The sequence below is a fragment of the Xylona heveae genome (genome assembly GCF_001619985.1).
Source record: "Xylona heveae TC161 unplaced genomic scaffold L228scaffold_4, whole genome shotgun sequence".
NCBI classification, from domain to species: domain Eukaryota; kingdom Fungi; phylum Ascomycota; class Xylonomycetes; order Xylonales; family Xylonaceae; genus Xylona; species Xylona heveae.
The window spans coordinates 2,322,149-2,343,269 of record NW_017264196.1 but is presented as its reverse complement, the minus strand read 5'-3'; the positions used below and the strand labels follow the sequence as shown (position 1 = coordinate 2,343,269).

Genomic DNA, 21,121 nt, shown 5'->3' with positions numbered 1-21,121 from the left:
GCAAGGAGTAGAAATGCAAATTTCCGACATTTTGCCGTAGGCCTTATATTTCAAGGTTTTATTTGTCAATTTATCGTATTCTCTTAAATAGTTGTTTGACAGCGAGTTGAATCATTACATTATACTTGGATACTGGCGTGGCTACCTTTGAAGTGACCTGCTTCGAGAAAAAATATCTCGCATCGTCAAAGTTAAGACCACGTCGGAATGTACTTTTATCTTTCTCCATATTGCTACCAAATATTTTCACTTGTATAATTGCGCTCAAGCGATGCTTGGTAAGTTGGTGGCATAACGTCAAATTTATCGATACCTCTACTGGAGGGACCGCGGAATGCTTTCATTTGCATCGGCATCTGACGGATAGCATTCCAGTTTGAACCCTCGAGATAATCTCCTCTGCAAGAAACTAATAAACGTCAAGCATAGGGGAAATGCAACCAAGATGCCATGCCGCCGAGAGAATTACCAGATACCGAAACTGCCATGACTATGCGGATGAACGCCGGGAAAAACTTGATATGTATAAATATAACGCAATTAGAAATTCCTCTTTCGCTTCTTTGGGGCCTGATTTTCCAAATCTGGGTCTCGCTCTGCTTCATGCAACTGATGATTGACACAAGGAGCGTTCGCGTCAGTATATGAACTGCGCAAAGGCCAAGGGTCGTCGAGGTGCAGATCAATGATACTCTGAGAGCAGTCTTCATCGGAATCCTCATCGGAATCGACGTCAAGCGTTACAGCAAAAATTTCACCTTTTGTCCTCGCCTTGTCAACAGGGACCCATTCGTCCATTAGTCGGTGTTCGCAGTCGATATGCGCCTGGACATGATCCAGCCTCTCGTCCCACGCCGCAAAATCTTCCGTGGATCGTGGTTTAATTTCTCGACAAAATCCACACCAAAAACCGTCCGAGCCCTTGTCACCAATGAAGCAGGCCGTGGCTTCGTCCACTAATATCTTCCGGCTGGAAATTCCATGTGTTGATTGAAGATGCTTCCAGAACCCTTCCCGCGTGTGCATGATCTTTGCACACTCCTCGCGGTTATACTCTCCAAGTGTCGCCGATAAATCGAGCTGATCTGTCGGCAATCGGCAACGCCAAGACTTTGGTATCCAGTGTTCATTATTTTCATGTGCTTTCCATTTCCTTCTGGATTTATAGGCTTCTGGGCAATCGGGAAACGTGCATCCATATGGTTTTTCATGGCATTTTTCATGATTCCTAGGAGGCATAGTTAGCAATCAACCTCATCGCCAACAGAAATTTTACACACTTCAGTTCCCTGAATTGGGGAAAGTTCTTCGAACAGCTCTTGCATTTCCAACTCTGTCTTTTAGATGATATGACTTGCGAGAGAACAGATTGGACATCCCCTGAGATATGATCTCCCTTGTCCTTCAAGAGAGTTCCCAGGGGTGTTTGAACCGTGCTCTTTAGTCTAGCCCGTGGCGGGAGATATGTCCTCAGCGCTTGCGACGGCACGGATTCAGATGACGCTTTTAAAATTTCTGGATTTAGGGCCGTGGTTGGGCCAACAACAGTGGAACAAGATGAGGACGAGACGCTCCCTCGGTCTTCCTGGGTATCTTGCGTGCTTTCAAGGAGACTAGCTAAGGTGTGACCGCCATCCCTGAGCACGTATTCGATCGCAGACGCTACTTGGTCAGTCGGATGGTATGGCCCCTGCGCTCCTTCAGAGAATGTTGCGTCAGTATTGGTTGATGCCTTGATCATGCTTCCCAAGTGCTGTTGACGGAGAGAAACTTTCATTCCCACTCTTCTAGGAGCATTCATCTGACGAATCAATGTCACAGTCAAACAAAGAAGGTTTTTGCAGCTTGGTCAAGGAGCGCACTGCCGAGCCCTCGATGTTGGATGAAAATTCCATTGTCTGTCATTCTTGCACATGTGAAGACATCTTCGGGTTTGCATGGTTCGGTGCTTACGTTTATATTCCCAATTTGTCACATTCCCCTGACGCCAGTTTTTGGTGTTCACAGCTTGAGGAGCATCTAACCACTCCTCGTAATGATCATATTGGTCGACAATGCTGGAATTGGTGGACTGATCTGCGAATTCGAAATCAGAAAAGACACCTGAATGAAGATCAACTGACAAACGTACTTGGTACAGCATCATAGCATTCGCCACTGGCTTGGTTAGCGGCGAGGAAACAAAAGGCATCATTTCAATGCGTACAGTCTCATCAATTCCTGCAATCTGTCTTCACCGTGCTTGCGCCTTACATGTGCACGAAAGTTATCCGGTCGGACCCAAATGTTTCCGTTTACTTTGCAATCTTCGGCGACGCACCGATACATTTTCGTCGTGCTATTCCGTGGGAAGATATGATGCACAGTCTTCTTATGTCGTTCCAAATCGTTCGGTGTGCTGAAACCTTCATTTCTCTTGCAGCCAGGCTCCCTGCACTTGTAATTCTTTTCATGTTTGAGAATATGCTTCCTGGTCTTCTTTTAGCTTAGCCAGGATATCGTCAACTGAGATGCTTACTTGAGTTCAGAAGCACATCTATAGCTCATCTCACAATAGGGACATTGATGGGTAGGTTGAGGGATGGGATCGGGCAAGCTTTTGAGGTTATTCTCGAAAGGATTTGCTATGTCAAAAGGTCCAGTGACGTGGGGTTGGTGCTGCGGCACAGCAAACGGTTGGAGATTATGCAATTGATGTTGTAGGGACAGGTACTCTGTGTTTGTTTCAGTCATCTGATGACTCAAGGCAGAGACGGTGCTGAAGGTTTTGGTCCCATAGCCAGAATCTGAAAGCATATTTGCGGTGGCATTGCTCTCGGGCTCTGAGACAGGAGCAGAGCGATAGTTGCCTACGGCGAAATTCGGTCCTCGTGCCGGGAGTGGATAAACATAAGAACTTTGGGGAGGATAGGCTGCACTGCTGCCAGCCGAAACCTGATGAGAATTCCAAGGGCCTTGATCATAACAGAACCTCGCCATCGGGTTAGCAGAGAGGTCTGTCTCTGAGAATTCGAGGGGTAGTGATTGGATTGGATCGCTGAACATATTTGGGCACTTTGAGTTTGCGATCCGTTGAAGCCCCGTGTTGTTACCGATAAAGTTGGACGGTTCACAGTTTATTCCCGTGCTGTAGCCATACTGGTCTATTTCGGCAGCATTGTGTCGCCACTCTGACATTTTCAAGTCCGAGACTCCAAGCAAATCAATAGGGATATCATTGTAATCGCCTTTGGGATTCTCAAAGTCTTGAAATTGCTATAAGCGCAGGTAGAACAATTAGTGCAAAGTTCGGCAATTAAAATTAAGTTGCGTCCAGGCGAACCTGAGAATTAGGGAATCCGAAAATGGACCCTGGAAATGCTTCGTTTCCTGCCATCTCCACCGGTTATCGAGCAGACTTGGTCTTTTATAAAGCTATGGATTGATGTTGGCCCCAGGTTTGGGTCAGATTATGTCTTTTTCAATATATAATCTTATTGTCAAGGTAAACCAAATGCATGCGCATGCTCCGTCATCAAGAATGGCTTGAGAGTTTTGTACAGCTGCCTTCTGCGAGCTCGTTGCGATTTAGGTGATTATCGCTGACAGGAAGGAGGTCATGATGATGGAAATCATGCCCAAACTACGCCTTGGACTTTCGAAATTGCCCGATCAATTGAGACGAGATAGTCAAGGACCTTTAATCATGGAAAAGAGATGGTCGAGAATAGATATCGCCGTTGAATGGGAGGATGAAGGGGACGCTTCATCCACGATGATTTTGAGCACTCGAGTCGTTGGATTTGGTCTTGCAGCCGTTTTACCAAAGCAAGGGAACGGCAATGATAAAAAGGGGAAAAGAGAGTGAGCGAATGAGCGAGAGAGGGTGTGGGCGGGGGACAGGTGATGAGAAGAGGATCCTGTTGCCTGCCCTGGCTACAATGACTGGCTAAGTTACTCTACGGAGAACATGGAATGAAACCGCCATTGTCCCTTTGTTCAGACACTCACCGCCTTACGGCGCAGTCGGGTCCAGTCTATTGGTTAGAAGCCCCCATCCCAATTGGACCAAGGTCGAGGTAAAGATACATTGACTTGCATGCTCTTCGACGGTTAGTCGCTCTCTTCAAATGGTCTGTGAGAGAATGATAGCAGATGGACGGTATGTTCTTTTCTGGAATACAAAGTATCCACTGCAGGTACTCGAATGAGGATTCACGACGCAGCCGAAATGATCGTCCAAGGGATATGTAATGTACTACCTATCTTGGCAAGGCAAGGCGTGATTCATACGTCCGAGATCGATCTGGTTTGATCAATCCCCAGACTGCTCGTCTGATTCGGGAGTCATTCTAATCAATTGTCGCTCTCCATTTCACGAACCTCCTACCTTTTGTACAAGTTATAATTCAATGACGTCTTCACTTAACTCTCTGTACTGCGCCGTGCTGTAATATACTGCAAGGTGCTGTAGTATACTTGTGCTGTACCGACTATCTACCTCTACCGTGTGGAGAATACCATCGAGATGACAATATCCTTGTTCATAACGCCGCTCAGTACGAGAGTAAGTATAATTGGATTGTCCCTGGTTGACGTCGAAGCGAATCGGTCGGCGTTGGTTTAGTTTAGTCGTTCGTCCCGGGCCGTCGATCCAAAGAAGCAAAGGGCAACAGGAGATCAAGCGACGGTGGGGGCCGTTTTGAGAACCAGAACCTGTTCGGCCTAACTAGTAAACGGCACACTTGGGGAGCTTGGCGACAGCACATCGACATGGGGACGGGCGTTGATGGGCATCATGTCTCCATAAGTGATTCTTTGCACTATGATACTACCAAGAACTTATCATTGACTCGTACAGGTCCAGTACTGTAGACTATCTCAGGGTAAGATATACCCTAGGTATGGCATGAGCACGTGTTGGCGTTGAGCTGTCTATGCTATCCCCCGACGACGCCCAGCCTACGGGCTAGATTCCACTTTGCCCCTCGATAGATGTTGATGATTTGTTCGGAGCAAGCGAATCAGTCATATGGAAGAAAGGAAGTCGACAGGTTGTAGGGCCTCATTTTTTTCTCTGGTACATATTCCCCCATGTTTTAGTGGACAGGTGACGAGCAAGCAGTTGACAACTCATCAGAGGTCCCGCTGGTCCGTTCAATCCATGCAAATCTATCATCCTCCCCCCTTAATCCGTGTCAAAATGGACGCACGAAACGTGGCGTATAAAGAACACTGGGACCAATCAGCTTTTGGAATACGACAATGCTGCCCAAAAACTCAATCGCTTCCAACAGAAGGAGTCCGCTGCATACCCAGTCCACCATGATTCCCAAATAGCTCTCTGATAGCGTGCTGTTGGAATCGCCAAGCTCGTGCTTTCTTTCGCCTTCCCACTTCAATTGAACCAGGATGCTCATGCACTAGACAGAAATGGGTAGCAGTCTGGCAGCAAAATAAAAATGTATACGGAATGACAAGCCAAGCACCGGCCATCAGCGCCGAGTGTAGCATCATCGTGGCCGCATATCCGGAGCCTAACGCTCTACCACGTCACAGTTTCGCCCTATTCTGCGAAAGAATTGAGTTTTCTGGTGCCAATTGTCTTTGGGCGCTTGATTTGGACTCAGGACGAACAGTCTCTTGACGAATCCTCATCGTTTCTCAAATATGACCGCGCCTGATTCGCTACAGCACATGTGCCTCGTATGTTTCTCCCGATGCTTCTCCTCGTTGTCACAGCTTGCACTTGTTGTCCTTATCACGTTCTCATCCAATTACAGAGCGGCATGCATTACATGCGATTGGCATGACGGTACTTAATTTCTTGAGGGTCCTCATTGCTGCCACGCAAGCTTGTTCATCTTCAATTTGGCATCACGGTCTGAAGCAGAAAGCAATGATAAACCTTCTCCAACCCCCAACGAAAATAATATATATGATCACCGCCCGGCATGGGTCCTAAAAGCAAAGGGAATCAGCGCAACGGTGGCAAAGGAAACAAAGGTCTTTTGCGAAGCAACGAGCCCACCCCGCCTCAGACTCCTTCCAAGGCAGCGGTTCCAAAGTCGCTCGACGATAGCGGTTTGGATTTACTTCCCCCTCTTCCAGGCTCAAACCCAGGCTCTCCGTCATCCCTGTTTTCTGAGGCAGCAACGGGAGTTGTACCAGAGTCAAACCATCCGATCGTCATCGGTTCTGGCGAAGACACCTCTTCTTCCAAGCGGCAAGCCTATCAGGCCTACGTCGAAGAAGATACTGACACCCCGGGAGAGCCGTCTGTGCCGCCTCTCGAACATCAAGCTTCTCTATTGGATATCAAACAGGATCAGACTAGTCAGAAGGACACCCCTCGCGAGGACACTGGCAGTCAGATTCAAGAATCACAAGGAGAACGGGAGAATAAACCGCCGACCCCGATTCCAACCGAGAGTACACTAGAGGCTGCTATCGATAGTCCGCCCCTCGAGCACAACTATCTAAATTCGCCGCGCTCCAGGGACATCGATCTCGCGCCAGCACCGTCACCGCCTATACCAAACGTTTCATCACTCCAGCATAGCCTCACAAATAGCGCATTCTCGCCACCCTACTCATCCCAACAGCAGTCTCCTTCCGTGTCCCACCAGCAACTGAACACTGACCCTCACCCTACATCCCCCCCCGTATACGGATATTACCCATCACATTATCCGTACTCGAGCCAAGCACCCGCAAGTGCCGCTTTCTATCCAATGGCACAAGCAGCTGGCTATCAGCCGGGGCCTCCATTTGCCTCCCCGGCAACTCAGCCTTACCCGCCCGCTTTTCATGGCTATGCTCCGCAAGTACCTAGCAGCTATCCGGTTCCGCTAGCACGCCAGCCTTCTTTGCAACGCAACGGATCTACGAGCTCCAGAAATAGCGTACCTGGCGAGAAGCCAAATGGATATGGATCATCTTGGCAATCTTCCTCCCCAGATGCAAATAATCAACCTTCTGCAGAAGAGAATATCGGCGATTTCCTTCGCCGCATACAAAGTGCCATTCCAGATCTTCAACTGCTTGCCGAGCGATACAGGGATACTGCCGGTCAGTTGGGTGTACGGGAAGAGTTTATTCGACAGAATGAGGTGCAAAAACTGGAGATATTGAAACAGAAAGAGAGCTATATCGAAGCCTTGGCAAGGCAGCTTGTTGACGCCAATCACAAGCACTCTGTGGAGAGTAATAAATTGCGTCTGGAAATTGGGAATCTCGAGGAGAAACAAAAGGAGTTATCAGAACACTTGGCTGCAACGGAAGCTTCTCGAATACAGCTAGAAGAGGCAAGAGCTAGATTGGAAGAAGAGAAAGGACAATTGGAGAAGCAGGCGTCTGATGAAAAGGAAAGGCTTCAGCAAGAATTTGACGAACGGAAGCAAACGTCCGAAAATGAGTTCGCATCCGAAAAAGCTTCGTTGGAAGAAACATTTGAGGCTCGGATGAAAGATCAGGATCTGGCTTTCAAGGCTAGGGAGGACGAGCTCCAGGACCAATTTACAAAGGAAAAGGAGAAACTGCAAGCCGAGTTTGACACAAAACGATGCGAGCTTGAAGAGAGCTCGAAGGCTGCGCAGAAGGACCTAGAGGATCAGCTCGAAATTGTCAATAAAGATCTCGCCGCCTTAAAAGGTGACCTCGGAACGGCTGCAAGCCGAGAAACTGAAGCGAAGGAGACCTGGGAGACGGAAAAGGCAGCGATGGCAAAGGGTTGGCAAGACGAGCGGGACCGGCTCATCGAGGAACAAAAGCGGGAAGTGGAAGATCTACAGAAGGCATGGGAGCAGGAGAAAAACGAGCTCTTGAGGAAGAGCGATGAAGATATAGGTGCACATAAGAAGGCAAGAGAAGTTTTGCAAAAAGGCTGGGATGACGATAAATCCAGACATGAGCGAATGGTCGGGGAACTCAAAGCGGTGGCTGATGTCTTGGGATCGGAGAAGGGAAAATTGCAGAAGATGGTGGAAGCCTTTGGAGAAGTAATTGATCTGAAAAGTAAAGGAGATAAATACTAGTAAGTAGATCTGACATTGCGTCCTTGCACGTTCACTGTATGTAAATATCATCTTTCCATTTCCTTTTTTTTTAATACTTTTCCCTTCCTCTACACTCGTTTTTGAGATCTTCGTGGCTTTTTGATTCAACGTGCAATCTTTTTGACTAACTTCAGGGTCACTCGAATTAGCCTTGACGCCTTCGGCCAACTGTTCAAACAAATCAAGGAACTCGGGGATGAGCACTTTCTGAATCTTCCAATTGCGCCTTCGGAAGACGTTTTGCGCGAAGTCCCACCGGCAATGCCATCATTTCTGGCAAACACTCATTCCTCACGCCAGTTACGAGCGGCATATATTCAGCATACAGTCTCTAATATTCTCTGTTACCGTGTTTTTTCGCCCTTCTTGTTCTCGCTCGGTCGCCGCTACGACAAGGCCGACTCCCTTTTCCAGGCCATGTCCAATGAACTCCGTCACAAGTCGACCAGAAAAGAAGCCATCTGGCGCCAGCACACGCTCTACGCTGCCTACACTGCATCTAGTGCGAAAAAGACTGTCAACGCTGCCGCCGGCGCCGTCGTGGACGAAATAGTAGCCGCAATCAGGCCCTTTGCTGATCCGAAACAAATGGAACCCCTCTACGGCGCAGTGCGTAGCATCGTCAAGCTTGCCGCCGAGACATGGCGACTTGCACGACTAGAACGCGAGATGATTACAGCGCGCATGCCCGCCGCAGAGGACGAAGATGAAAATGACGAGGACTGGCTGCCGGCAGATTACTCAGACCAGGCCACTCCTCCTGCTCCTGGTGCTGCCACCGCTGCTACTGCTGCTACTGCTGCCACCAGCCATCAACCAGGAGCCGCGCCAGACCAGCCTCCTCGCAAAGTCCTCTTGCGCCTCTTTCCCATCATCAGCCGCGAGCCCATGCACGAAGGGTTCCGCACAGAGGCAGAAAAGCACGATAATGGCTGCAGATACTCGGATGGGATTGCGCTGTATTCAGATGCACCGCCCGTGATTGAGCGACTGGCAGAACTCCACGAGACGATGGTTGCCAGACAGTGTTCGTTTGGCAGCAACTCGCGCCGCTCCGTGACCCCGCCGTCGCCCTTGTTTCCGGCAAAGGACGAGATTGACAATGATACCTTCAACCAGCCTAGTCCGTTGAACGAATCGCGCGTGGCTGCCAGATCATCGGGGTCGTTGAAGCGGGGTAAGTTGTCTTCTGGCAGTATCAAAGCTTGAGTGGACTGTGGTATGATCATGTTGTGTTTATAGTGATGATTACATGGGATGTCGGTTGTTTTGCGATTTCGGTCATTATTACGATTATGCGCGTCTTGTCGAAAAATACGTCTTCTTTTACAGCTTTTCTCTCATTGTTTTCTTTTTTTCTTTGTCTCTTTCAGCATAGTTTCTTTGCATAGCGCTGGGGTCAACGGGTCAGACTGGGACGAATTGCATTGGGTTCGTAGAACAAAGGGCACAAAGCATGGGGTCAAGGGAGCTACACTGTTAGACTATTTACGAATAATACCTTTTCACTCTTTACGATTTGCAATTCTCATCTCAATTCACGCGTAAATGGCAATGAAATAGCATTCCTAGTCAGATGACAACGAAATGAATAATAGAGGATACCAGATATCTAGGGTCCGAATTCAACCGCAAAAAGGACAGACGACAAGTGTATGATAGGACCGTCGCAAAGGTTACAAAAAAAAAAAAAGGGAAAGAAGTGCCGATTTGTCACGAGTCTGCTGGAGGAAGGGCAAAAAAAAAAAAGGTCAAAGCCGCGCAGCGGCTACACACTGTCACCATCCTAATGACGGTGAGGCTCTCGAGGTGGAAATCATGTACAGGGTTGGCGGAGTCATTTCGTCATGCAGCCTGCTGCGAACTTAGCACCTTTGGATGTTTTCCACTGCTTCAAAACGCCGTTTGTTGGTATCGTTTTACCCGCCATCTCAATTCGAATTTGACATGTACGGGGTATTCAGTGAAAGGTCATCGTCTTCTTTAACAGCAGTCCTCGGCACATTCGCAGCAGTCGGCACAGCATTCGCATCCTTCCTCGCAGACGAAGCAGCAGCAAAGCATGGCAAGACTGTGTAATTTCATAAGTCAGTACAGTGTATCACACCAGAGCAGGGAGACGGATGTTCATGCGAATTACTCACCAGGTACCAAGGCAGCCACGGTCCTTGCGCTCACGCTGCTGGGGTGGGGGAGGGCCCTGTTGGTACTGGTATTGCATCTACAATAGAACCACATTAGCTTGAGCTCATCTTTGCAAGGTAAACAAAGGCAACGTTTCAGAGGAATGATGGTGCAGTTGTAAATAGACCATGAAGGTAATGGCAGGATAAGTAAGGGCGACAGATGACGACAGGAATAGAGCGACGACGTAAAACGTACCGGAGGAGGACCCTGAGGGTAAGGCTGGCCGCCATAAGGCTGCTGGTAACCACCGTAGCTATAAAGGTCATGCTGTTAGCTTCATGAAAAACAACTATCGGAAATTGGTCGCATCGTCATAGCATCAATCGAGAGGCTGTTGGAAGGGGTTGAAGCTGGGACACGGTCGGGGAAAAGGGGACAAACCTCTGGGGAGGAGCCTGGGGCGCGTAGTACTGCTGGCTGGACATGATGTCTGACGATAAAGTTGTAAAGCGATGAGATACAAGGAGAAAGTGAACTCAAAGAACGATCAAGCCACAGGGCGGGATGAAGGCGTTGACGGAAGTTTGGCGTTGAGAAAGTTAGGTGAGGTTGGATAGTGTCGGTCAAGAAATCTGAATGGTGACGAAGGGGAAAAGTGAATCTTGGCAAAGCAGCGAGATGGGCCAGATAAGTGAGAAATTGGGGGGGGGGCGTCGGGACAGTACAGTACTATTTTCAGGGTGGCTTGGCGAGACTTGGCGAACAAATGCAGAGGGAGAAAAGGAAAAGGAACTTGCTCAGCTGAGATTCTCACACTCTGTTCGCTGTAGAGTCACCGGGGGGAACTTCCTCAGCCACACAGCCACGCGGTCACCGGTGACCAATTCGTAAGTGCAAAGCCTCAATTCACCCACAACTCAGCCACTTTTACTATTCTGCTTCAAACATTAAAAGTCATTTAACATGATTGTATTCGCACAAAAAGAATTAGGCATGATTGTGCAAGGCTTAACACAAGTCCCGATGGACGCACACAACGCCCTTGTTACTATACAAGTATTGCCAAACGCCACGTCGTCAGCGAGCGCTTGGGGAAAGTTTCCTGGTTCGGGCCTATGACCGCCCGAGTTATTCTTGGCAAAAGACGTTCGTCTTTCTGTCTACGGAGTACTCCGGTCCCTTCCTTTCGGCTCCAGGTTTTCTCCTCCGAACTAGCTGAGCTTACGTAGTAGTGCATCGTAACCCTATTTGCTGTACACAGAGATAAAGAAGGGCTCAACACAAAGAAATCTTCATGTCCATAATACAGAGTACCTTAAAGATTTCGGACCCTTTTTTTTAATCGGGAAATGATAATATATTCGCGCAAAGAGACCTGAAGGCTGTGCCAAATTTTTTTTTTTTTTTTTTTTTTTTTCCCCTCCCTCTTTTTTTCCCCTCGGCTTCATGAACAATGCAATTCATAGACTATACATCGTTTTTATTATAGGGGGAAAATCATAATTAATATATATAAATGCAATAAATGAAACATTTTAGCAAAATATATGAAGGTTTCAGAAATGTATTTAAATTATCGATGCTGTGATATTTTTTCATTATATTTATGCGGAATAATATTAATTATTTTGTCTGGCAAAAATAAAAATAGACCTAATATGCACAAGAGCAACGCTCTAGTTTGAACCCACAGCTAACAGTAAATTAGTAACATGATGGCAAAACATAATCTACACAAAAGAAGAGTACTTACAGTATCCTTTGACATCTGGTACCAAGACATATACGACATTTGTCCCTCTCAAGAGCAATACAAACCATTCTACGAGTGCCAAGCTTCCTTCAAGGAACATGAGAAGAGCGAACATGGAAACGCCGGCGTATCTGAAGTAGGTTGCTTTCTGAGTGAAATGGTCTTCTAACAGTATCCTTGGATTAAATCGCTTTAGCACCTTGACGAGATTGTGGTATACCTGAACCAATACCGCATTCTCCTTCTCCTCGCCGCAAGCAGACCAGTCAACGAATGCGCCAGGTGCGGGACAGCCAATGGCAAGCTGGTAGTTTTCGAAACTGTGTTCAACTTTGAAGTTTTTAGCAAATCGAACCTTCTTCAACGGACGAGAAAAGGTAGCTAGCTCTTTGTGATACTTGTGCTTTACAATTTTCCGAAGCTGTGCTGGTGCAAAATCTTCAGGACGACGCCATCTGTGTGCTTGACCAGTAAATCTCGCTGCCTCTCCATTTCTCATGTACGCATACCGGAACTTTGGCCTCTCGTGCTGGTGTAAGAAAGGGGCGCGATGAGAATACATCTGGGATCTCTGAAAGAGGACAGTGGGGTTTTCGACAACTATGTCGCGCAATTGATGTGTCTGTAATTGAGGCTGATTGTGCAGGTATTAGAAATTCAGAATTCACAGAAAACTGAGCATTGGCACGAATATAAGTTTGGCGGCAAATAAAGAAAATGGAGACAATAACATGCATTCATTGTTCCTCGCCATCAGCCACAAATTATATCTGGCAAACAATGAAACTTCCTCATTGCGGGAACAAACAGCAACGCATAGAAAAAGGCCTTTGAAAGAAAAGTGAGACAAAGCGCATTGTCCTGGACCAGAAGAAAAGAGGAGATAAAGGTCGTGAGAATTTTGTCAAATGTGGTAAGATTGTCGATCAGTGCACCAAAAGATGTCCTGTTCCTAATTAGAGACTGCGCTCAGAAAGCAAAGAAGCTAGTTGTTGCTTACCGCCCTCGGGGTGGATGATCTGGTTGTTCAAGAAGGCGCCACCAGGGCCCACAAGATATAGGATGCAAGCAGCCATGTCCGAATCATTGCCAGTGCGCCCTATACTCCACTAATCAGGCATGAATCGAAGAGATTGACAGTTTCGTTCTCATCTTCATACCTGCAGGATTTGATACGTCCACGTTCAAGATAGACTTTTGATCAGGTCCAGAGGCGGCTGCGGTCATTTCGCTAGGGAAAAGCCCTGGGGCAATGATATTCACGCGGACTTTTACATCTTTAAAAGTGGTTGCAAGCATTCTTGAGAGGGTAATTACGGCTGAAGAGATGTATATATTAGATAAAGCTGGACCTTTGTTTTTGCAAGGGAATTTCACATACCGGCTTTGGAAGAAGCGTACGCAAATTGGCCTGAGCTGCTGCCTTTCATCAAACCAGAAATACTTGAAACATTAATAATGCTCGAACTATATCCCGGAAGCACTTTGTTTCCCTTTTCGAGAAGAGGAAGAAAAGCCGCCGAGGTGAAATACAGGGCAGTGGTATTGGTCTGAAAAGTGTTCAGCCATTGATCCGGGTCGCTTTTTAAAAGATGCTCCGAAATTGACTGAGCAGAACTAAAGTCGGGAGTTCCCTGTTTAGAATAGGAGGTGGCATCTTCACGAGCAATTCCAGCATTGTTGACCAGCAGCTGAATCCCATTTGGCTCTTTCTCAGACAGCTCTTGAGCAAGGCGTAGGATATCAGCCTTCTGCGAAACGTCACCTGGAAGTCTGACATATCAGATTAGCGACTCGCTTGATCAGGAACTTGTTCCGGCAGCATACGGCAAGATTTTGCCAGGTCCAGTGTTATACTGTTCCACTACACTTTGCAGCACCTCTTCTCGTCGTCCAGTAATGTAAACTTTTGCCCCATTCGACACCAGAGCCTGTGTAATCATAAGGCCAATACCAGTGCCTCCGCCAGTAACAAGAGCGGTGAGATCAGATACATCGAATAGCTTCGATGCCTTGAGGTCAGCATTCTCACTCTTTCCAGTGGCCATTGTGCGCGCAATCGGCAGAATAGTAGTTGCTTGATCAGGGAAACGTCTTGACACTCGAAGTGATTTTGAAGATCTGGCAAAAAGACGAAGCATTACAATTGAGCGATGTGAGCGAACAAAAGAAATATATATGATTCGAGTTGAGGAGTGGGGATGATGGGGCTACGTTGACAGTACTACGTCATGCATTATAATTCGAAGTGTCGGAGTATATTGGGGCCGATGAAGGGATGGCTCTTCTGTCAAAGCGTCGAACTGTATCGTAAATTAATTAAATGGTCGATGTGCGTTCTCTGCATGATGTAAGTAAAAGAATAAGCACAAGTTTAAATGACACAATTCCGTCGGAACTTGCATTGGACCATTAATCATCCACGCCACCTCCGTGACGCGTCGGAATCGGACGCGATATCACGTGACCCATATTTCTTCTGTTGTCTTTGACTTTATTGTTTGCTTCATGGCTTAAGTTGACTAAATCTGATCAATCTCACTTGCGCTTTTTAAGGAATAGGGCTGCATATTATACATTAGCATTCTTCGGACTCAGCTCTCTTCCATATCTGGGTTAAGCCCTCTGGCCCTCGGACAGGATTGATGCTTCGGAAGCTAAGACTCGTAATAGAGCAGGTGGAGATATGAATGCGTTAATAAGTCTCTTGTGGATGATTGTGGTATCTCGTCATAACCGCGCATTAACCTGCTTGTTTCTTCTGAAGCATGCTTTTGCTTCATTCGCTCCATCTGCTTCATGTTTGAGGTTCGGTACCTATACGTACTGCACTTGAGACAAGTTGAAAGGCCGTCTCAGTATAGAGCTTTTTCCAAACCCCACACAAACGAGCCCAAGTCAGTACAAGATTATTACCTGAACAAGCTCCGAAATTAATAGCCTGAATCGTTCTGAGCGCACTTTTTGAGACGTATGAAGTCAGAAAACGGCTAGCCTCATTGAGGCTTCTAGTACTCTAAAGCACTGACCCTCTGTGTCTCACGAGAACGACATTCGCCGGGTACCTACCTTTTCAGCGATACACTCAAATCATCCGACTTTGTTCCCTTCTCACCTCTCCATTTACTACGTATCTCTCCACATGGAAAGTAAAAAGTGGTTGGTCTTCCCCTTTTTGCTGTCCTGCTCAGCACCCCCAATCTACTCTAGCAATTTAGCAACAATTACATGCGTGCGAAGAAAGGAATTGTGTGAGTAGTATTCGAGTTGATAATCAGTAGTAAGTGGATGACATTTGTTGACCATTTTTCCCTTTTCTCTAAGCTAACGCCAAGTGACATAACAATTAGAACAAAATTTGAGGCCTTCTAGCTGAGGTGCGCCGGCATAAAGTTCCAAGAGCCAATACGAGAACACGTTTAATCCGTGAGAAAAGTAACAAGATTGCAGTAGAAGCAGATATACTCGGTATATGAGAGCCTTTCCCAAAACCGTGAACACCAAAGCTGAGCAAACTAATGAACGGGAGTTAGCATTGACAAATGCATACTAGGAGGAAGGGACGTACACTTTTTCAACAGGGCGAACTGCATTGAGGACAATTCTTTCCGGGTATTACCCAGACCTCCTTCCCTTGGCTCGCACAATTAGGGCATTTGACGCCAGCCATCTAGTCTCTGGTCAGCATATCCGTCCTTTTCCTTATCCTGAATTTCGAGAAGAGTAAATACCGGAAGAACAGACTTGATGCCAGAGGAGCATGATGGAAAATAATGGTCACATTCGGAAGCGAAGCTGACCGAAGGCTTAGGATGTATCTGCTCCAGGAGCTGTTCTCGGAGGAAGAAGTTTGACATGGTGAGGATCAAAAAAGTCGGACGAATGACCAAGGCGATATATGAATGAAGTTGTTTGAGTTTTGCAGATGATAAAATGCTGATGAGCAAGACCTAGAGGTGGATTTCCCTTCTGGCTTTATACTGTTGTCATTGGGACCTGAACGGATATTTTCGCTGACCAAGACTCGTATATTGGACTCTCTGCAAGTTGGCTGCCCGCAGCTTAGTCGGCAGAGAAGAAAATACAGACGCTGCACGGGGGTCCAACTCGGAATATTGGATTTTGAGTTGCTTTGAGCTCTTTTGATTCGCCACAAACGGATCTCGAGAAGGTTGAATGTGCCGTCACCGCCAATGGGGCGCTGGTACTGAATGCGATTCCGAGAGTCTTCTGCGTCTCCCGCAAGTTTGAATTAAGAGCAGCAAACAAGCGTTTGGCCAAGGGATCCGAAAATCGGTTCTGGGATTTGTCTTAGCAGGGAGAGACATCTTAGGGATCATTGAGTCCACACACGGTGCTTTCTTTTGCGAGGCAAGTACCTGGTTCTCGGGCGGACAGCTGCAGGATATCCTGCAGGGCACTTATGGGGACTACTGTGCCCGTCTGCTTGGGTCGACTTATTTGCTTTGAGACCTTTGGTTCCGTTCACCCAACTGCGTGACCACAATCGTTGGATAGATGACGAAATGCTCTGGAATGTCGTTTTGCGGGAACCGCGGCCCGCAGGATGGCTCCAATAACGGCGAGCAGCAAAGGTTTCAGGAGCACAAAGCACTATGTGGTCTCCAAAATGCAGCAGTCCATTCTTCAAATCCCGGCGCAAGAGTCGTACTTGAGCGACTGACAAGATACCGCAGCCACAGCTTTTCTCTGGCATCTGAAGCCCAACTCTCCCCTGCGGTATCCAGCGCAGGTCATTCTAGATCTAGGTACACGGCTCCGGACATTTATTCGGTGTGCAAAGACAGTCATCCACTGTGTCGGGTCCGTTAGGCTGGTCAACTTCACAAATTTGCCGAGCATTTTGGCCTACTTGCGTGCGTGTGGAGGTGAGCCACAGGGTAATGCCGTACGTTGCTCCTGAAACGTTTGTGCGAATCTGACATTTGAGCGCCTGTCGTGCCCATTATTGGTTTGGCTTAAAGTTTTCCCTGGTCCCATTGTTGCAATAAGAGCCAATTCCAGGGCGAGAGATAGGGTGGGATGGGTTTGTGATGTCGCAAAGATGATCAGTCTCTTTAGCCGGCGACTATGTTGAGTCTCATAGGCCGAGTACAGTCACTCTAGCCTCGGACTAATCGCCGACTAGCATCTAGGCGAAGTGACCGGCCAAAGGGGTCGATCTCAAAAGTTTAATCCTTGCTAAGCTTCTTACAGCCTAACAAGACAGTCTCCACGAAAAAGGCGATTCAAAGGGTTATTGTTGTGAGAAACGGGATCGCCGCGCCACGGATTGGCCTCTGTACTCCGTCAACACCGATGCAGAGGCACGTGGGTGCATCTACCTTTCACCGTATCCGCGTCACCCTCGCAGAGCAAGGAGAAGGGTGCTTCTGCGCCGCTAGGTGTGAAGGTTTGCGCTCTCCTCTCCCCTCATTGTTCCCTTCTTTTTGTCATGTTATTTTTATTTTTCTCTCTATTTTGCTCCCCGACGGACCATGGCATCGGGGAACTCCGGCTTCCCATGGCCCAATGACAACATTCCGCCAAATTTCTGCATGTCGGGGTTTGCCTGGCGGTGGTCGTGACAATAGTGGACTCATCATAAGGATATTGCTTCATCAAAAAGGTGGCCACAACATGGAAATCAACTCGATTGGCTTCACAATTGACTTTTGCGGGTCTGCGTACGTTGGGAGTCTCATTTCCAGGAGTGGGGCCTCACCGCCCCGGGGTCATTGCGACATGAACGCGCATTGAGCTAAACCGTTAACATATCACAAATCGCTTTCTCGAGGAGATTTCCTCGGGAACCGTCGACGATCACCATAACATACCGACGGAGAAAAAAGTAATTTATTCCTGACTGGAAGCAAGGCGTCGATAAGAGGCGTCGATAAAATCGTCTCTTAATTTCCCAAATTCGAGTAACGGTCATGCGATATGTGCAGTACAAACATATCTTCGGAGGAAGCGCCCGTCGCCGGTCATTACTCCTCAACCATGACAGGGCAGAAGCCGTTTCTTCGAATTGAAGGGACTGCTTGCATCGCGACCGAGAGTCCGGAAATCTCCCAATAGCCTGTCTGCTGGGCTTGCCAAGTCGTCCTAAAGAGGTAGATTTTGGTTGCTATAACGCCGAAAATTTCTCGTGCATGCAAAGCACAGATGAAATTGTTAAACTTTTCGATTCCCTTTCTCTTTGCCATTCGCTCTTGTCTTGGGAGGCAGCTGCAAAAGCGCTCAACGTTGGCTACCGCGAAGATCTCCACATATCCAAGGACTGACGCAATGAAGCTTTTGCCTTCTCTCAACGGCCTCTTCACCGCCGTTGAATACGAGTCCAATATTGTGAATCGGAAAATCGCCCGAGCTCATCCAGCGCGACATTCGGCTATGCACCTTTATAAAACTGCCTGTCACCGGGAAGGCATACGCGTCATTTCAGGGCACATTCAAGGCAAAATCAAGTCACCGCCAGGCAACCAGCATGGCAATGCATATTTGAGACTAATGAATAATTTGCGATTCAAGAACAATGCGCATTCATCTCATCATTTTGCCATTGACTGGTAACACTGAGCGAGCTGGTGGCGTTAGCAGACTCGGCTGTCTATGGATGGCGTGGCACCTAAGTCGGTCGGAACGGCTAGGTCCGCGTTCCGGGCCGCATCCGCTGCGCAGTGATCCAGGGAACAGGGTCTCTTGGGGCGGCAAATAGTTTGCTTTTCACTGAATCTTGGCCGCTGGTTGAGACGATCGATCAAATGTCAGAAATAGTCTCTCAAGCAGGGACCAGAACGATCCCAAGAAAAAAGAAAGATCCAAAATTCTGTCAGGCTGCAAATACCTGCAACTCTTGTTGGCCTGGTATGTCGCTTTTTTTTGCACATTTTCGCGCCGCTTTTGTTTCGGTTCAATTGGCCCTTACACAACACGCATCAGTGGCCGACTAAAAAACGGGAAGATGCGGGAGACGAGATGAAATTACCTGTGATACCCGCCGATCTCTGCACGGCCCACGAGACAATTAACACATTCTTAGGCCTAAATGCAAGGAGTATCGCGACCTTTTACCGACTTGATACAGAGAGATCCAGTTCTTAGAAATCCTCTCAACCTTTTCTATTCTCAAGGGCATCTCGTTTCCGACGAATTCCGTTTGCGCTAGAAATCTCCCAAACTAGGAAATGCCGTGTGCCAATGATCAAGCCGAGCCTCCGCCCGTCGGCCAAAAATCTCTTCAATTTCATATGGTTGAAAAGCCTCATCGCAGACTTGGAGGTTTTTCTTTTGTCATCACCTAGAACCGAGAAGAAAGGCTTTCCCTTGGTTTCATTCGGCATATGACACGAAATCATGCTCTGTTCTTTAGGCTAAGGAAACAGATCAGATCTCTTCGATCAGATCTATGATAGCATATCGCTCCGATATCTTTTCCACGTCCGCTAGATCAATGATCTTCGGACAAGCATTTTTAAACCCTGTTTCATTTGCTTTCCTGAATTCTTTGGTCCGAGTTTGTAGATAATCCCGTTTTATCTCACAATGTTTAGGCGAGACGAGTTGTTGTTTAGTGTAACTGACATGTCTGCAGAAAAAATTGACAGTCGATAACGATGTAATGATTGGCCAAAGTCTTCATTTCCTAAGGCGGAAATGAGTGCGGTACGGGATCGATGGCCGTGTCATATACAGGCTTATGCATCGGCATGCCGGAATTTGGCACTTCTAAACAATTTTCCTGGTTTTAATGATGCCCACCATAAGACAATTCAAAGGAGATTAACGGGACAGGTTTCGCAGGCGGGCGACTGATACCATCCGATTTCGAGCCCGCGCGTTCCGGCATCCGATATCCTATATCAGTGCTCCAGGATGGAAATCGCGAGCATCGGAATATGTTCCGCAGCGGACGATACAATTAATGAGAAGGAGCGCCAATGCATCTATCCGAAAGCTCAGGCATTCTGACGGGTTCTCACTTCCCCAATATTTGTTGACCTAGCTTTGCATACAGACGTGCGTACTAGCCAGGCCTTTTCTCAATGTATCAGCTATTAGATATGTGATTTCCTTCTTCTGATGTCCAGTTGTTGCTGCTCGATAGCTTCGTTCTATTAGAGGAAAGCAGTTGAAAATAGCCTTGCGGAAGACGCTGCTAGAATTGTCTTCGCCGAGAAGATAGCATTAACGGTAAGTACACGACGGACTCGTAACAGCTCAAAATCCAACGCACATCATGGAAGGTAAGAAGGAGCCAAATAAAGATAATGAGATATATTCTCTACATGAGAAGGGACATCTACGAAGAGATAGGCATGAGTTATACTAGTCCGCTTCAAGAGCTAGAGCTACGTGCATTTCGGTTTGACATTGACAAGTCATCTGCCCACGCAATATCACAGTAATCAGATTTCAGTCTAAGATCAGCATACACCAGTGCAATAAATGCAGAAGTTAGCGATCCACAAAGCTTGGCTTTCCTCTAAAATTCGGTCACTGCTTTCATTTACCGTTTATCCTTGAGAAAAGTGCTCGCATGTGTAATTAGGAGACTAGAACTAGACTGTTTCGAAAGCATTCATCATCTCCTGCGTTGGTCAGATAGAGTGGATTCGTGGCTACTTTTTGTATTTCCAAGCAATATTGTGAGGTTAAACCCACCCTTCTTGAAGCATGTGTTATCCAGAGGCGTAGAGTACACTGTACAGCAAAAGTGCCTCTGTGGGATATTATGCCAATTGCATCACATTTGTGTCTTTCATAAAATAATGCCAGCTCGAACGGAAAATGCGTGCTCCGATATACGCGCTCAATAATTGTAGGATTCTTATATAAAGACATGGAAATCGCAGACAAAGGGTCGATCGCCAATTTTTCTCTATGCAGGCAAACCATAGCGCGAGAAGAGATTGGAATCAAAGAGGATTTGAACAGACAGTGTGGTCCTAGAGTCGAATATAAAGCTAAGACCGTCGTCGGTTAATATTTCCATACAATTCACAATGATGGAAAAGAACAAACTAGGTAGGATATGAAACAAGTACGATATGATATATGTGACGTTGATAGATACAAACTGATTAGTATCAGTCGAAATCCGAAATCCGAAATCCGAGTCGAGCACAGCGTGCTCCCAATATAAACACAAAAATCTGTCGCTTCAGAAAAGAAATTAAGACAAAAAGAGATACAGAAACGA

At 47.1% G+C, this 21,121-nt stretch overlaps 5 protein-coding genes across 5 annotated transcripts; 1 reads left to right on the top strand and 4 right to left on the bottom strand.

Moving 5' to 3' along the window:
- Nucleotides 1–384: 384 nt before the first annotated feature.
- L228DRAFT_126418 (hypothetical protein) lies at nt 385–1,511 on the bottom strand. Its single transcript, XM_018329054.1, has one exon. It carries the CDS (start codon nt 1,237–1,239, stop codon nt 541–543), a length of 699 nt encoding a protein of 232 aa, XP_018189451.1. The 5' UTR covers nt 1,240–1,511; the 3' UTR covers nt 385–540.
- On the bottom strand, nt 1,375–3,258 carry L228DRAFT_126377 (hypothetical protein). The gene is made up of 5 exons (XM_018329053.1): nt 2,519–3,258; nt 2,207–2,470; nt 2,132–2,157; nt 1,954–2,076; nt 1,375–1,690 (listed from the first exon to the last, which is right to left on the bottom strand). Exons 1-5 carry the CDS (start codon nt 3,175–3,177, stop codon nt 1,671–1,673), a joined length of 1,092 nt encoding a protein of 363 aa, XP_018189450.1. The 5' UTR covers nt 3,178–3,258; the 3' UTR covers nt 1,375–1,670.
- Nucleotides 3,259–5,933: 2,675 nt separating this feature from the next.
- Nucleotides 5,934–9,652, top strand: L228DRAFT_238405 (hypothetical protein; the record flags this gene model as incomplete). The annotated part of the gene is made up of 4 exons (XM_018331045.1): nt 5,934–7,979; nt 8,223–9,213; nt 9,415–9,467; nt 9,635–9,652. 4 exons carry the CDS (start codon nt 5,934–5,936, stop codon nt 9,650–9,652), a joined length of 3,108 nt encoding a protein of 1,035 aa, XP_018189449.1.
- Nucleotides 9,653–11,725: 2,073 nt separating this feature from the next.
- L228DRAFT_126227 (hypothetical protein) lies at nt 11,726–12,826 on the bottom strand. Its single transcript, XM_018329052.1, has 2 exons — nt 11,917–12,826; nt 11,726–11,856 (listed from the first exon to the last, which is right to left on the bottom strand). The coding sequence occupies exons 1-2, from the start codon at nt 12,476–12,478 to the stop codon at nt 11,840–11,842; spliced, it is 579 nt and encodes a 192-aa protein (XP_018189448.1). The 5' UTR covers nt 12,479–12,826; the 3' UTR covers nt 11,726–11,839.
- Nucleotides 12,661–14,264, bottom strand: L228DRAFT_126199 (short chain dehydrogenase/reductase). Its single transcript, XM_018329050.1, has 5 exons — nt 13,744–14,264; nt 13,298–13,689; nt 13,077–13,235; nt 12,917–13,015; nt 12,661–12,862 (listed from the first exon to the last, which is right to left on the bottom strand). Exons 1-5 carry the CDS (start codon nt 14,055–14,057, stop codon nt 12,843–12,845), a joined length of 984 nt encoding a protein of 327 aa, XP_018189447.1. The 5' UTR covers nt 14,058–14,264; the 3' UTR covers nt 12,661–12,842.
- Nucleotides 14,265–21,121: the final 6,857 nt, after the last annotated feature.

Coding starts and splice junctions, on each gene's coding strand:
- L228DRAFT_126418 (XM_018329054.1), bottom strand. CDS start 1,239: ATGCCTCCTAGGAATCATGAAAAATGCCATGAAAAACCATATGGATGC.
- L228DRAFT_126377 (XM_018329053.1), bottom strand. CDS start 3,177: ATGTCAGAGTGGCGACACAATGCTGCCGAAATAGACCAGTATGGCTAC. Junction 2,471..2,518: donor AGATGTGCTTCTGAACTCAA/GTAAGCATCTCA, acceptor AAAGAAGACCAG/GAAGCATATTCTCAAACATG. Junction 2,077..2,131: donor ATGCTATGATGCTGTACCAA/GTACGTTTGTCA, acceptor TCGAATTCGCAG/ATCAGTCCACCAATTCCAGC.
- L228DRAFT_126227 (XM_018329052.1), bottom strand. CDS start 12,478: ATGTATTCTCATCGCGCCCCTTTCTTACACCAGCACGAGAGGCCAAAG.
- L228DRAFT_126199 (XM_018329050.1), bottom strand. CDS start 14,057: ATGCTTCGTCTTTTTGCCAGATCTTCAAAATCACTTCGAGTGTCAAGA. Junction 13,690..13,743: donor GGACCTGGCAAAATCTTGCC/GTATGCTGCCGG, acceptor CTGATATGTCAG/ACTTCCAGGTGACGTTTCGC. Junction 12,863..12,916: donor GATCATCCACCCCGAGGGCG/GTAAGCAACAAC, acceptor AATTAGGAACAG/GACATCTTTTGGTGCACTGA.